This window comes from Lissotriton vulgaris, chromosome 7, assembly GCF_964263255.1.
Source record: "Lissotriton vulgaris chromosome 7, aLisVul1.2, whole genome shotgun sequence".
Lineage (NCBI taxonomy): Eukaryota > Metazoa > Chordata > Amphibia > Caudata > Salamandridae > Lissotriton > Lissotriton vulgaris.
This window is the reverse complement of record NC_141695.1, coordinates 239,301,668-239,316,986: the sequence shown is the minus strand read 5'-3', so window position 1 is coordinate 239,316,986 and position 15,319 is coordinate 239,301,668. Positions and strand designations below refer to the sequence as shown.

Here is a 15,319-nt window from a genome sequence, read left to right as displayed (position 1 = left end):
GAGCATTATGAATTTCTTTTTTTTCAGTAAGAAATTTAGAGGGCTCCGGTCTAGGATAGGACGAAGTCCTCCATCCTTCTTAGGTGACAGAAATTCCGGGAATAGCAGCCATGATCTACTTCTGTGCCGGTACCCTCTCTATGGCTCTGTTGGCTAAGAGAGACGCCACTTCTTGGAGGAGTAAGAAAGCAGAGGGAATAGCAGGCATGACCTACTTATAATTATGGTACCCTCTCTATAGCTCCCTTGGCCAAGAGAGCTGCCACTTGCTTGAGGAGTAAGAAGATATGGTTCTCTGTCAGCCTGCTACAAGTGGGGGTCATTGTTGGAGGGGTAGTTACAAAGGGAAGGGATTAGCCTCTTTGGACAATCTGGATAACCCATCGGTCTGATGTTATTGACCTCCAGTGGTGTAGGTAATGGAGTATCCTACTTTGCACCGGAGCCCATGGTGGTTGGAGGGCCAAGTAAAGAGGCTTGGAGACTGCCGCTGCCAGGGGAGTAGTGAACTGGCCCGTCTACTGGATACCCGACCCATGTGGTCTGTGGGTACTGTGTCCTTGGCGACATAGGGGCTGTAAAGTTTGTGTGCAGTGGTGGCTGGGTGGGTGTAGATGTCATTGAAAGCCCCTTCCATGGCCACGAAAGGAGCAGAAGATGGATTGCAATTGGCAAGTGGCCATGAAAAGGCCCAAGGTCCAAGCCACAGCCCTGCTGTCCTTGAAGCCCTCCAGCGCTGAGTCCACCTTGTATCCAAAGAGACAGGAGTCATTAAAGAGCATGTCCAGGAGGAAGGCCTTGACATCCTCTGAAAATCCAGTGGTTGTCAACCAGAAATGGTGCCTAAGGGCCACCAAAGAAGAAACCGCTCTGCCCAGTGAGTCGGTCATATCCAGTCCACAGCGTATGGTGGACTTAGCTGCATCCCTCTGATCAGCAATAGCTTGTGAGAGTCTGGCTCAGGCATCTTTCGAGACCATAGGCAGTACCTGCACAATAGAGTTCCAGAGCAAGTGGGAGTATTGGCCCAAAGGGCATGCGGTATTTACCGACTACCACAGTGCCAGACTGACAGAAGCAAACATTTTCTTGTCCAAGGTATCCAGCTGCTTAGATTCCTGGTCCAGTGGAGTGGTAGGGAAAGTGCCAGAATTTCGTTTGGAAGTGGAGGCTTGGACCACCAAGCTCTATGGGGTGGGGTGTTGGGTGAGGAAGTTGAAGTCCCCTTGGGGCAGGGGTATGGCAGCAGGCAGTTGTCCAATTTACAGGAGCCACAGTGCAGGGTTTGGACTAGGCTCTGAGTATGGGTTCGTGAGGGCTTCATTAAACTGGAGAAGCAGTTCAGAAGGGGTAACTTCCAGCTGTAGCACCTCCATAAGGAAATTCATCTTGATAGCCACGGAGGAAAGCTGAAGGTCCCGGACCTCAGACACCCTCCTCATCACCATTGCAAATGAGGCTTCCTTTCCATAGCCATTGTAGGTTGAGAGACCAACCCAGGATCGTGGCAGGTGTCCAGTCCACTGGCATCCGCCAAATCCTCACACTAGTTGTCTTCATTGGGGTCTACGGGCTGGTATTCAGAAGGGTGCAGTGGCACCGCCTAATATTCCCCTAGCCCTAGCCCATAGGAATAGAGATCAAGCTCTGCCCTGGATGAAACGCCTCCAGTCAGCACTGAAGGAGTTGTTTGACAATGCCCATCCAGCTCTGTGTCGAAGTCAGAGGCATTGTCAATGGGCGTTTACAGCACCGGGAACGTTTGCAGTGGGACTGGCACCAGGAAAGATTGAGCTTGCTCAACCAGTGTCGGTCACAATCCCTCCATGAATCCAAAGGGCCTGACTGGCACTAGGGGGAACCCTCTGATGGAAATTCAGTTGGGCGGGGACCGATTCAGCTCCAGGAAACTCACAGAGGCGTGGAGACAACCCAGGTGCAGACTCAACTGCAAAGCCAGGACTTTGCAAGTGATGTTCCCTCGAGTTGTCTGATGACTTAAACCCATGGGGTGAAGTCGAAGAACTCTTCAGCGACTTCTTTTTATAGGACTTACCCGATGGTCCATACGACTTCTACTGTGATGATGTTCACAGATTCGCAACTGATTTCATGACCTTCCTCTTGATAGAGACCATTGCGACGTCACTCATCTAACAACAGGGAGCTGGAGGGATTGCTCCCTCAGGAACTCGAGTTGCATGGCGTGGCAATTGACGCAGGTCTTAGCATTGTGGTTGTGGTCGCAGTCAAGATAACAGAGGCAGACAATGTGTTGGTCCATCACTGACATTTGCCAGTGACAGTCGCCACAGGGCTTAAAACCAGACATCCTCATTGACATCCCTGCCACACCAGGAGACGTCTCCAAAAATCTCTGACAAATGGGTTGAACAGGTCAGTCAAAAAGGGACTGGGGGTAGCTCTTGTCTGGCGCTAACTGGCGCAGAAAGATAAAAACTAGCTTCAGCACACTGGGGTGGTGCCTATATAGGCACCGCGCCCATCACCTCCGGGGCAGATCAAGCCACGCAGATCCAAACAACACCACCTACCGGCGCGCAGGGGTACTGTTCATGAAAAAAGTTCTGGACCCAGTCCTAAGGTTAAGGATAATTCTAAGGTAAGGAATTTGCGACTACAATTCTTTATCAGATAAGGCCACCACCCTCACACTCTGAATGGAGCGATAAGATAGCCCCCAATATTTGGTATCTGTACTATTATTAGCCACCTCTAACCCAAGCATCAAGTGACTAATGGTCACATGCATCAATGTTGCCGTTTGCGAATCCTTAATTGCGAAAATTAAGGAATCGCAATTAAGAATTCGCAAACGGCAATGCATGAAAATTTCGCAAATATTTTTGCAATTTCTTATTTTTCCTTAATTGTGTTCTCAATTTGCGAATCACAATTAAGGAATCCCATTCCCATTGATTCCTATGGGCCAAGAGGCCTATAGGAATCAATGGGAAGGCATTCACAATTTGCGATTTTCAATTTGCGAATCACAAATTGAAAATGCAATTTCAAGGATGCAGGGGGGTCCAAAGAACCCCTCCCTGCACCCCTGAAATTAAACTTAAGTGCAATTTACACACACACATGTCCCAAGGACATGTGTGTGTAAAATGCAACTTTCAAAAATGCAATTTTGTGCATGTTTGTAAGTTTTCGGTAAATTAGCATGAAGTCCAACTTCACGCTAATTTACCTCTTCCAAATTGCGAATTTGCAATTTTGAAATGATCATGCATTGCATTTAAGAAATCTCAAATTGCGATGTCTTAAATGTAATTGCAATTTTAGAAATCGCAACATAATTGCGATTTCTAAAATTGCGAAAATAGCAAAAAAGCTTAATGCATCCCAAATCAATGAATTGCATTCGCAAACGGACGAATTTTGCGATTCGCACTGTTTGCAAATGCAATTCAGTTTGATGCATGTGGGCACATGTGCATAGAAGAAATGAGATCTTCGAACCATTTCCAGAACTGCTATGGGAAGACAGGACATAAGTGACAATAAGAAGTAATCTCATCCTGCTCTACACAGATCTAGGAAATTATTAAGTGGTATGGGTATCCTCACATGTAGTTCTGTTTAAAAGGGCAAGCAGTTCTTAGTCTATTAGAATATGAAACCTCTGTGGCCCTGCATAGTCAGCTGATGTCTAGATGAACCATCGCTTCCAAGGTTTACAACCACCACATTTACATATCAGTCCACAGAACCCTCTGGACCCAAGCAAGGCCAGCCATTTGGCCATTGAAAGAGGCAAGCATATTAACAATAGTACCGCTCCTGCTTATGTGAGTGACTATCGAGAAGTATTGATATGCTCCTAGTTACTCCCTAGCCTATATGCACTAAGGAAAGAATGATAGCAGCTTGTGGGACAAGCTTGAGCAAGCCTCCATCAATGAGACACTAAGGCCAATGGAGGGGTGTAAACCTAGTCACACTCAACTGGAGTGATGCCATTATATGTGCGCTCCTGTGCAGCTTAGACTGCCAGGTTGATGCTGGAAGAGGTTGATGATTATCTGGATCTTCCCTTCACACGGAGGAGGAGTGGTAGATTGAGAGTACGATTGTGCAATGTCCCTGGGAGTGGTAGATAGTGCATTAGATGACTGGGCAGAGTGGTAGCCAGTGCACGTGTGTGCCTAATGACTTTAATTCTATCATTGTGCGCTTAGTAGCTAGGAGATACCAGCTACTTGTGACAGTCCATCTGTACCACACTGCAGTCATACATCAACTTTGGGAGCCTGACACTGATGTTAAATAGTTATTTTTTTGTTTTTTTGTCTTTTGTGTTTGCTAGTATCGTTAGCACAAAACTTCCAGATGACCATGGACTCTACAAGACCACCATGCTCTTGTATCAAGACCCCAAGTACAGGCAGCATTTTACCCAAACTCCCATCCAGCTTAGTGTGGACGACACAGTATATGTTGGCCTCAGTATTTCGGGTGCTAACCCTACTATGTTTGTACTGACCATAGCAGAGTGCTGGGCGACTGCAAGCAGCGATTCTTCATCAGGCATCCGATGGGACCTCATCACAAACCAGTAAGTATATGTATCTTTTTTACGCCCTCATGGAAGTGCTCTTGGCCTGTATTTTCACTCATAAACAAATGATGTAAAAATATCCCTGTTGTTCAAGGCTCTGAATACTATGATGTTGTAGAGGATTCTGTCTTTCTTGAATATTAAATTATGTATTGACCTGATACTTGACAGGATGATATTGAAATGCTTTCCTGTTACCTACCTTCACTTGTCTTCCTCCAGACCTGTGCCTCCACCTTTCCTTGGCATAAAATAGTATTTGCTTCACATATAAAGATTGGGGATAGAAGGATTCTAGGATTAGCAACAGGGAATGTGCTCACAGCACTGTAGTACAGAACACGTTTATTTAGAGGCAAAGTAAAATGATGCCAACTGGATTGATAAATACATACTTCACCTCCCCGTCAAATCCCTGCACATACCACACAGCATACAATACCCGATCAGCAAATGAATACCTTTTTCATAAACTTCACTTTATCTATGGTTGCAAAGATACATTCCCCCTTGAAAAGTCTCTCACTCAAGAATCAAGAACCTGAGAGGAGGCATGGCTTGGATTTGCACAAGAGAGCTCTTCCTGGTCCCGCTAAATACCCGTTGCTCAGCCGTTAATGGCTAGCATTGGTAACATAGCCAGAGTGGGCTCCATCAGTTAAGCTTTCCCGGGCTCATCAATGAGATTAAAACCTAGAAGGAAGGGTCCTGCAATCTAGTCTGCTTTTCCCCATCCCTGACTGACTTTATGGCTCCTGTAGCTTGCAATGTCCATAGTGATCTGGAACATCAAAAATGAGCTTGGGACCTGGAAGTCACCAATGCCCTGGGCACATCTATGTGGGGGACCAATGACAACGCTATGCCAAGGTTGATCGATCCAGGAACGGCACTTGAAGTGATGACTGCTTGATCTTTAAGTCTACATATGGGCTGAAGCAAGGAATCAGGGGCACGATTCCAGTTGCCAAACATCACGACATAAAACCACCACTGTCCTTGTTCTCAGACAGACCACGGAGAGTACTGCACTGAAGTTACCATCCACTTGCAGGGTCTTGTGACCTTTTCCTGCCATGCTCAATGGGAACTGTTGTAGATTTTGGCACTATGTGGATGATCTTTCTAATGTGCTCTCAGATTTAGTCACCAAGACATCTTTGGCTCCGCACGCGTGAGCGAGCCCCTTACAACCCCATTGTACTGCAGATACTGATCCTTTATATTGCATGATCCTTGCGACAACAGAACATTCTCATCTGGTGGACCTCCACATAGTGCTTATTCTAAGCCCCTGAGACTCAGTGCTCTTCATACACCCACCTGGTAAGCACCTTTCACCACCATTCTACTGACCCTTTCAACCATATTATTTCAAGGACCATGGAATGCGACTAGGGACTTCATGCTGGTGATGATTAGCCATCATGTAGGGATCTCCACAGTGTAGCTCCTTTTCCCAGGGGCAATTACAGACAAGGCAAAGAAACTGGCACAGATACTAAAGAATCTCTCCAACATGGTGGGTTCAAGTCTACGCGTGTGGACATTACCTCCTTTCAGAATAGACTAAATGCTGTGAAAAGGCATATCACGCCCTCGGAGTCTCCCGTGGAGCAGGTTACTAACATGCCAGACTGGAACCAGGAATGGTGGAATCTACATAGTAAGATGGTGTATTTGTAAGAAAGGACTGGGAGAAGATTAGGAGGGACAGAATTTGAAGTGTACCTGAATGCACTGAGTTATCATTTGTGGTCTTTTCCCATCGGTACATTTGGGTATGTCTTTCTCCCCCCTCTGGAATTTCAGAGAGTGCACAGGATCTGCTCTAAGTGCGCATCTAGCTCAGGCCCAGCCTGCCATATTATGGTGTGCATCTTACTATGCTAATAGGTGAGACAGAAATTGACTGCAGCAAAATTCAGGACGGGCCTCTTCCTCTACCTAAGCCAAATCACCATGGATAAAGAAAACACATGATCCTTACACCAACGGAAAAAACTCCTTGGGTGAGGGGGTAATTATTTTGTATTTGAAAAAGAGAAAGTTTTTAAAAGATTGGTGGATGACCATCAAAAGCAATGGCAATCAAACATTTTTTACCTTGATAGGAACCTCCATCATGGGTAGTGGTAATTTCTAAATTTGGCAGATGAAAGTCTGTCTGGGTGGCAGGCATAATGTCATCCACTACCCTAACAAACAGTTTATTGACTTCTACATTCTAAATGTAGCCCCATATCTTTTTATCCTGTGTTCATTCCACCTGCATGCGTTTTGATTTGTTATTTGATGTCAGCTTCTGTATTGCTCAATGTGTAACTCTGATCCATATCTGGGAGAGCTGTATATCTGACCATGCTGAGCATGCTCCTGTGACATTGCAGCTGGGTTAAGAGTTAGTATGCCCCTGGTTGTCGGGGCATGAATGTACATAGGTACAGGCAACAACAGGAAAAGACGTAATTACAATTGTGTATGGCAAACTCCTGGACTGATAGCAAATTCTCAGTATCATCCCACCTGACCCTGTGGACAGTGAGCAAGACATATGTTATGGGATTGATGGTAAGGGAGTCAGCTTTGCAGAAGCTGAAAATGAAAGAAGACCAAAGGAAGTTAGAAATGTCTGATAGGACCCCACTGTGCATGATAATGCCACATCGATGAAGGCTAACTTCAAGTTAAGCAGAGTATGCGCTGCTGTGGTTGAAGTAGAATCATTACAAGCAGTTGGATAAGGCTGGGAGATTGTTAGGTTTGCAATTCAGACAGAAGTAAAGCTGGGTATAAGGCTTCCTATTCAACACATTTGAAATTACGTGAGACAGCACTGTCTGCCATTGCCCCTAGTCTTTATCCTGGGGTTAGAGCCTTTGGGTGCTAAGATCCATGAATCAATCCTGGTGAACGGTACTGCAACACCCACAAGTCCCCAGAGGATTTTACTCTTGATTGATTACATCCCATTGACATTGTCGGAGCCGTCATTTTTGATACCAGTGGTAAAGTCGCTAATCATCAATTTTTCCAATATTTCCATTAATAAAATCCTCTGGTACTACTAATGTCTAGGGCCATAGGTGGGGAAGTACTTGGTAACTTATTCTTCAGCTGGGTTTCAAGAAACAGGAAATAACTGGGAATTTTTCTTAATAGTGGCTCTAGGGATATGGTTTGTGAAATCATCCATCCTTTTTTGCTGTGGACAGCAGAGGATTTTCAGTGAAAGTCAGCATTTCAACTTTGACTACGGGGCAAGGTGAACATACCAAAACGTCAACATCGCCACATTTTAATTACATATCTGTGATGCTTTCCTTTCATATCACTATTCTGAGAGATTGACTCTGATTGAGAAATGTATTTGGGGTTTGATGAGACCTAGACGCAAACCCACCAAACTGCACCCGACAAAAGCTGCAAGAGTATATGTCTCCCTTGTGTGGAGTCCTGTTCCCTGGCTCACCAGTTCCATCATGGGGCCCCCTTGCTTTACTCGTGCATAGTGTATTCTAATGGAGAAATATCAACAGAGAAGATCTAGAAGTATTCTATTGCACTGTTGGTAGGACATCAGAAGGTTTTAACCCTATTCTACATGACAAAACATTGACATGGCAAATAAACATCTTGGGATGGAAAGGTACTTGCACATGAGAGCAGTCCTGTGGAGCAACATAAGACTTAAGATTCACAAATGGGTGATTTTCTGGACAGAGTTGGCAAGGACAGGCCTTTATGTAATTGATGCCATGCTCTACTGCAGGCGGTCCAAATATTTTGAGGAGGTATTCAAGCCCTATGTACTACATGCTCCTCAGTTACGGGGAGATACACAACTCACACACTGTATATGTTAAAACTGGGTGCCTCACCATACTCTCTTGCTGTCTCACCAATACAGAAGTATTTTAGAATCTTTAGTAACTTCAAAGGGGTAGTGTCTGGACTGTATTAAACCATAATGTGAATACTTTTTTCAACGCGACACACTCTAAACCAATTGTCAGACTAAACTCTCTGTCCAATTTGACAAAGGTAAATAGTCTAACATCCTAACACACCATGACAAGGGGTTCAGGTAAGATAGTCTTAAATTAGCTACTTTAAAATATTACATGTAGGGCTTAGACCACACTTACACTGCACTCGGGCTCCATGAGTCTGAATTCACCTTGCAGGATATCTCGACAGGCCAGATGCAACATGCTACACCTTTGTTGATACTGCCACAATTTCTCCCATTTTTGGTCTCAAATGGATGCATCAGTGGACTTGTTGTCTGGCTACATTATTTATATTTCAGTCCCACTAATCATGTTATATGCGATAACCAACATTGAAGGGGTTACTTCACATTGGAGCATGTGGTTGGCTATGGCTCCCAAGTCTGCACACTTTAGAAGACCCCACAAGTCCAGAAACACCTAGACTAAATGAATGAGTGATAATAATGGCAGGGCATGAACGTAATCTATACAAACCTAATGACCAGTGGCCAACTTTTTAAATGATTTGGGAACACAACCATTGGCCAACTTCGTAAATGATATGGGAACAAAACCAATGGCCAACATTTTAAATGATTTGGGAACACTTCTTTAGACTCATGTGGGAAAAGATCTTAACTGACATGCTCTAGGGGTACACTTCTCCCCTACATTTCTCCCTTGATGTGACATACTGTACTACAGGCAATATGTTGGCCCTCTTCTTTTGCTCATCTACTAAGCTACACTTGTTGCAGGCCCACTTGACTATGTCATGTCCTGAGCACTCTGAAGACCTGATCCGCACACTGTACACGTCTATGGTGCTGCATCCAGATACTATTTAGATTCACCCCTTTACATTTTCAGTCCATGCTGAGACCCATTATAGGCTACATCCCTTCCCAGAGTAACAGGTGTGTTATATCTAGGTAGCCAGGTGCTCTATGCAGGAACACTTCACTATCTCTGCAGAATTTACCCCTATGACCTTCTTGACCTCTAAGTCCCCCCCACCCCCTTCCTGGAATCACTCGCTTCCCCACACCACACCCGTCCATCCCGGGTCAGGTCACTTTCACTTTGATCTCATGACAAATTATTTGTCTGATCCATGGCTATTTGCCCAAGAATATGACTGGCACATCCTTCAAATAACAAGACTTCTGGGAAGGTTTGATGACTTCATAGAAGGTCTTTTGGATGTCATTTGTAGTTTGGGATTGTTTGCCCTGACTGACTGTCCTGGGTGATCAACACCAAGCCACACTTGCGTAGCACATGGAAGCACCATGGCCTTGGACAATAGATTTGTCTTTTTATCAGCCTTGGACAATAGATTTGTCTTTTTATCCTCTATTAGGCATATATTAGACTTTATAGACCAGACATGATACTGACCACATGCCACAATTTGAAATTATTTAATTATAATTCTTCTGTACCAAAGGCTATATATATTGGCTACCCCAGTCAGCATGGAACAGTTGAAGGGAATAAAGGTTAATCAAGTTATAGTTCTGATATGGGTACTTGGCTCACCTATATAGCCCTTGGCATTGGGGTTCCTTCAGCGAGCATGGCTACTAAATTGGATGGTGCGTTTTAGCTGAATTGACTTCCATCATTTTAAGGGGCAGTAGCCGTGCCCGGTTCAGTCTCCCCTTGGTCCAATACACCACCTCCCTTATTTAAAGGCAGCCGCTGCGAGGATAGCGGAGCAAGACATCTGACTTCCTGGTCAGAGACCTCCTCTCACCCACGCAGCTCCGCTGGTGTGCCACTTCTCTTGTGGTGATGCTGCCCTTACTAGCAGTGTTCATGTTCTTGTCCGCTTTCCTCTCAGGTTTGTGCCCTTGGTAATCAGCCCCCGTGTTGCGCCCCATATTTTTGACTTTTTGTGCCCGTTTCTTGTGCCCTTGTATTGTACTTCATATTCTTGACTTGGGCCTTAGTATTCTTCGCCAGCCCCTGTGTTGTGCCCTATATTTTTACTTTTTTTGCCTTGTTCATGTGCCCCTGTATTGTGCTTCGTATTCCTTTCACTTGTGCCTTTTTTCACGTGCCTATCTGTGCCTGCTGCCTTCCTCTATGTCCACTCCACCGTCCTTTGTCCCTTGCTCACTTTGCCACTGGATTCAAGCAAGCCGGGCTGAAGACGGCTGACATGCCAGAATCCGGTCCTCGGAAGCTTGTTTCCGGTCCAGGGAAGGCATGGCTTGGCAGTTCGGTCTGGACTGTTCCCATGAGGCTCAGGGTCAGACTGATTTGCATATGGCCATGTCAGTCAAGTCAAGTGATTTATGTAGCGCGCTACATACCCAGAGGGTCTCAAGGCGCTTGAGGAAGGGTGGGGAATTACTTGTCGAATATCCAGGTTTTAAGTTGTTTTCTGAATGTAAGGTGGTTCTGAGTGAGGCGAAGGTGAGTGGGAAGTGAGTTCCAGGTTTTAGCTGCCAGGTAGGAGAAGGATCTGCCTCCCATGGTGGTTTTATTGATGCGAGGTACAGTTGCAAGGGCTTGGTTGGAGGATCGTAGGTGGCGGGAGGGGGTGTAGAAGGAAAGTCGTGAGTTGAGGCATTCGGGTCCAAGTTCGTAGAGTGCTTTGTGTGCGTGGGTTAGGAGGCGGAAAGTAATCCTCTTGTTAACGGGGAGCCAGTGGAGGTTTTTCAGGTGTCCAGAGATGTGGTCTTTACGCGGGATGTCTAGTATGAGTCTGGCTGAGGCGTTCTGGATGCGTTGGAGTTTTTTCTGGAGTTTTGCGGTGGTACCGGCGTATAGGGTGTTTCCGTAGTCCAGGCGGCTCGTGACCAGTGCGTGGGTGACCGTTTTTCTAGTTTCGGTGGGGATCCAGCGAAATGTTTTTTTGAGCATGCGAAGAATATTGAAGCAAGAAGATGAGACGGCGTTGACTTGTCTGTTCATGGAGAGTGAGGAGTCCAGGATGACACCTAAGTTCCGTGCGTGGTCCGTCGGGATGGGTGCTTTTCCAAGGGCCTCTGGCCACCAAGAGTCATCCCAAGCGGAGGGGGAGGTACCAAGGATAAGGACTTCAGTTTTGTCTGAGTTCAGTTTTAGACGGCTGTGCTTCATCCACTCGGCTACTTCTTTCATTCCTTCATGTAGGTTGGTTTTGGCGGTGTTGGGGTCTTTGGTGAGTGATAGTATCAGTTGAGTGTCATCGGCGTAGGAGATGATGTTGAGGTTGTGTTGAAGAGGGTGGGACTGAGTGAAGATCCTTGTGGCACGCCGCAAATGACTTCGGTAGCTTCCAATTTGAATGGTGGAAGTCGGACTCTCTGAGTTCTTCCGGCAAGGAACGAGGTGATCCATTCCAGTGCTTTTCCTTGGATTCTGATGTTTCTGAGGCGTTGTATTAAGGTGCTATGACAAACTGTGTCAAAGGCTGCGGAGAGGTCGAGGAGGATGAGGGCGACTGTGTCTCCGTTGTCTAGCAGAGTTCGAATGTCGTCTGTTGCTGCGATGAGTGCAGTCTCAGTGCTGTGTTTGGCTCGGAAGCCGGACTGTGAGGAGTCGAGGGATTTGTTGGTTTCGAGGAAGGCGGCGAGCTGGTTGTTGACAGCTTTCTCGATGACTTTGGCCGGGAATGGAAGGAGCGAGATGGGGCGGTAGTTTTTGAGTTCGGTGGGGTCAGCTGTGGGTTTCTTCAGAAGGGCGCTGAGTTCGGCATGTTTCCAACTTTCCGGGAAGGTGGCGGAGTTGAGGGAGCAGTTGATGACGTCTCGGAGGTGCGGTGCTATAATGGAGTCTGCTTTGTTAAAGATGTGGTGAGGGCATGGGTCTGTGGGGGATCCTGAGTGGATAGAGTTCATCAGGCGGATGGTGTCCTCAGTGGAGATTGGGTTCCAGACATTGAGGATGTTCAAGGGGGTGGGGGTCCTGCAGAGTCTGAACTGGGGTGGCAGAGTGGGCTAAAGAACGGTGATGGATTAAACCCAGATCTGTTGACTGGGTGTGAGTGTTTGATTGGTTCAGATGCTCCGTCCATTACCACCCCCTTTTGTACCGCTTTGTTTGCCATAAGTTGGCAGGGTATGCTCAGACGTGAGTCCCTTGCTCACTTTGCCAATGGATTCAAGCAAGCCAGGCTGAAGACGGCTGACATGCCAGAAAATGGTCCTCGGAAGCTTTTTTCCGGTCCAGGGAAGGCATGGCTTGGCAGTTCGGGCTGGACTGTTCCCATGAGGCACAGGGTCAGACTGATTTGCATATGGCCATGTCTGAACTGAGGTGGCAGAGTGGGCTAAAGAACGGTGATGGATTAAACCCAGATCTGTTGACTGGGTGTGAGTGTTTGATTGGTTCAGATGCTCCGTCCATCACCACCCCCTTTTGTATCGCTTTGTTCGCCATAAGTTGGCAGGGTATGCTCAGACGTGAGTCCTGTGCTCACTTTGCCACTGGATTCAAGCAAGCCGGGCTGAAGACGGCTGACATACCAGAAAACGGTCCTCTGAAGCTTGTTTCCGGTCCAGGGAAGGCATGGCTTGGCAGTTCGGGCTGGACTGTTCCCATGAGGCACAGGGTCAGGCGGATTTGCATATGGCCATGTCTGAACTGGGGTGGCAGTGTGGGCTAAAGAACGGTGATGGATTAAATCCAGATCTGTTGACTGGGTGTGAGTGTTTGATTGGTTCAGATGCTCCGTCCATCACCACCCCCTTTTGTACCTCTTTGTTCACCATAAATTGGCAGGGTATGCTCAGACGTGAGTCCCTTGCTCACTTTGCCACTGGATTCAAGCAAGCCGGGCTGAAGACAGCTGACATGCCAGAAACCGGTTCTCTGAAGCTTGTTTCCGGTCCTGGGAAGGCTTGGCTTGGCAGTTCGAGCTGGACTGTTCCCATGAGGCACAGGGTCAGACTGATTTGCATATGGCCATGTCTGAACTGGGGTGGCAGAGTGGGCTAAAGAACAGTGATGGATAAAACCCAGATCTGTTGACTGGGTGTGAGTGTTTGATTGGTTCAGATGCTCCGTCCATCACCACCCCCTTTTATACCCTCCCCCAGCCGCCTCCCAGCCGAGCTTTCCCTCCCCCTCCCCTATTTAATGGCAGCCGTTGGCGCACCTAAGGCAAGCCCCCCAGCTGCGACTGGACCGCGACCAGCGCCAGGAACCCTTGATCTCCAACCATCCACTGCTATTACACAGCTACCCTCCTCGTGCTTAACCATGGGAGGAACAACAACTGCCAGCTGTCCACCCCAAGCATCACCCACAGACAGTTCTCTTGCCGCAAATGCCGCCAGAACTTCGACACCACCAGCACTCAGGGCCACTACCTCCGCACCGAACGCCAACACCTCCGAAACCGTGAGGTGCATCCTCCTCAACATACATTCCCTGCACAGACATGCTATTGAGATCTGGACCCTCCTCGAACACCCTCTCACCAGAGATGACCTTCTTTACTGAAACCTGGGCCAATGCCTTCTCCACCCCTGACATGATTCAGAAAAGGGGGTGGTGATGAACAGAGTGTCTGAATTAAGCAGACCACTCTTACCCAGTCCAAAGATCAGGGCTTGATCCATCACCGTTATTTATCTCACTGCACCATCCCAGCTCAGAACCTGGCTATATGCAAATCAGTCTGTCCCTGGCCCAGTGCATCATGGGAACAGGGCAGACTAAACTACTAAGCCAATTCTTCACCAGAAAGGAGACAAGCTACCGGGGACCGGTTTCTGGCATTTCAGCCGTCTTCGGCCCGGCTTGCTTGAATCCTGATGATGCAGTGAGAAAGGGACTCATGTCTGAGTATACCCTGCCACACCTATAGTGGCCAAAAATGATTCAGAAAAGGGGGTGGTGATGAACAGAGTGTCTGAATTAAGCAGACCACTCTTACCCAGTCCAAAGATCAGGGCTTGATCCATCACCGTTATTTATCTCACTGCACCATCCCAGCTCAGAACCTGGCTATATGCAAATCAGTCTGTCCCTGGCCCAGTGCATCATGGGAACAGGGCAGACTACACCCCTGACATCACCACTGCCAACCCCGGTGGATACAAGATACAGAGGAAGGACAGCCCCAACAGTCCAGGAGGAAGGATTCGCCATTGTACACAAAAGCTCCCTCCTACACTTCACCTCCACCACGAATGACTCCCTCTCCACCGGCGAACACCTCCACTCCCAGAAACAGACCAGCCCTAGAACCACTCTCCGCTGCACACTCGCCTACAGACCCAACAGACCTTGAGCCTCGTTAGCCACAATCGTCACCGCCCTCATCGCACCCCACACCATCGCCTCCATGGACTACAAATTCATAGGAGACCTGAACTTCCACCTCGACAACCCCAGCGACCCAAACTCCACCACCCTCCTGGACAACCTCGCCAACATTGGCCTGAAACAGTTCGTCACCATGCCCACCCACAAGGCAGGACACACCCTCAACCCAATCTTCACAGGAGGTAACAACATCCACTTCACCCACACCACACAACCCCCCCGGGACAGACCACCACTGTGTACACTTCAACATCAACAAACCCACCGCCCCCAAACCTGTAACGGGCCCCCGATGAAGACAATGGAGCAAAATCACTGAGGAGCAGCTCAATTATACTCACAACTGCGACGCCCCCACCACCACAACCGATGCTAACCTCGCAGCTAAAGAACTCCACAGATGGAGCGCCAACTGCGCAGATGAACTCGCACTCCTACGCAACTCCAACAGACAGCACCCCAAGAAGGC

The 15,319-nt window shown here is 47.5% G+C and overlaps 1 protein-coding gene across 1 annotated transcript in view; it reads left to right on the top strand.

The window, feature by feature from the left end:
* The window catches only part of LOC147701284 (alpha-tectorin-like), a 550,081-nt gene that overhangs the window by 404,255 nt on the left and 130,507 nt on the right, over nt 1-15,319 (top strand). The window contains exon 19 of the mRNA XM_086930016.1: nt 4,337-4,585. Within this exon, the coding sequence (XP_086786142.1) occupies nt 4,337-4,585 (249 nt within the window). The remainder of the gene's footprint in view (nt 1-4,336; nt 4,586-15,319) is intronic.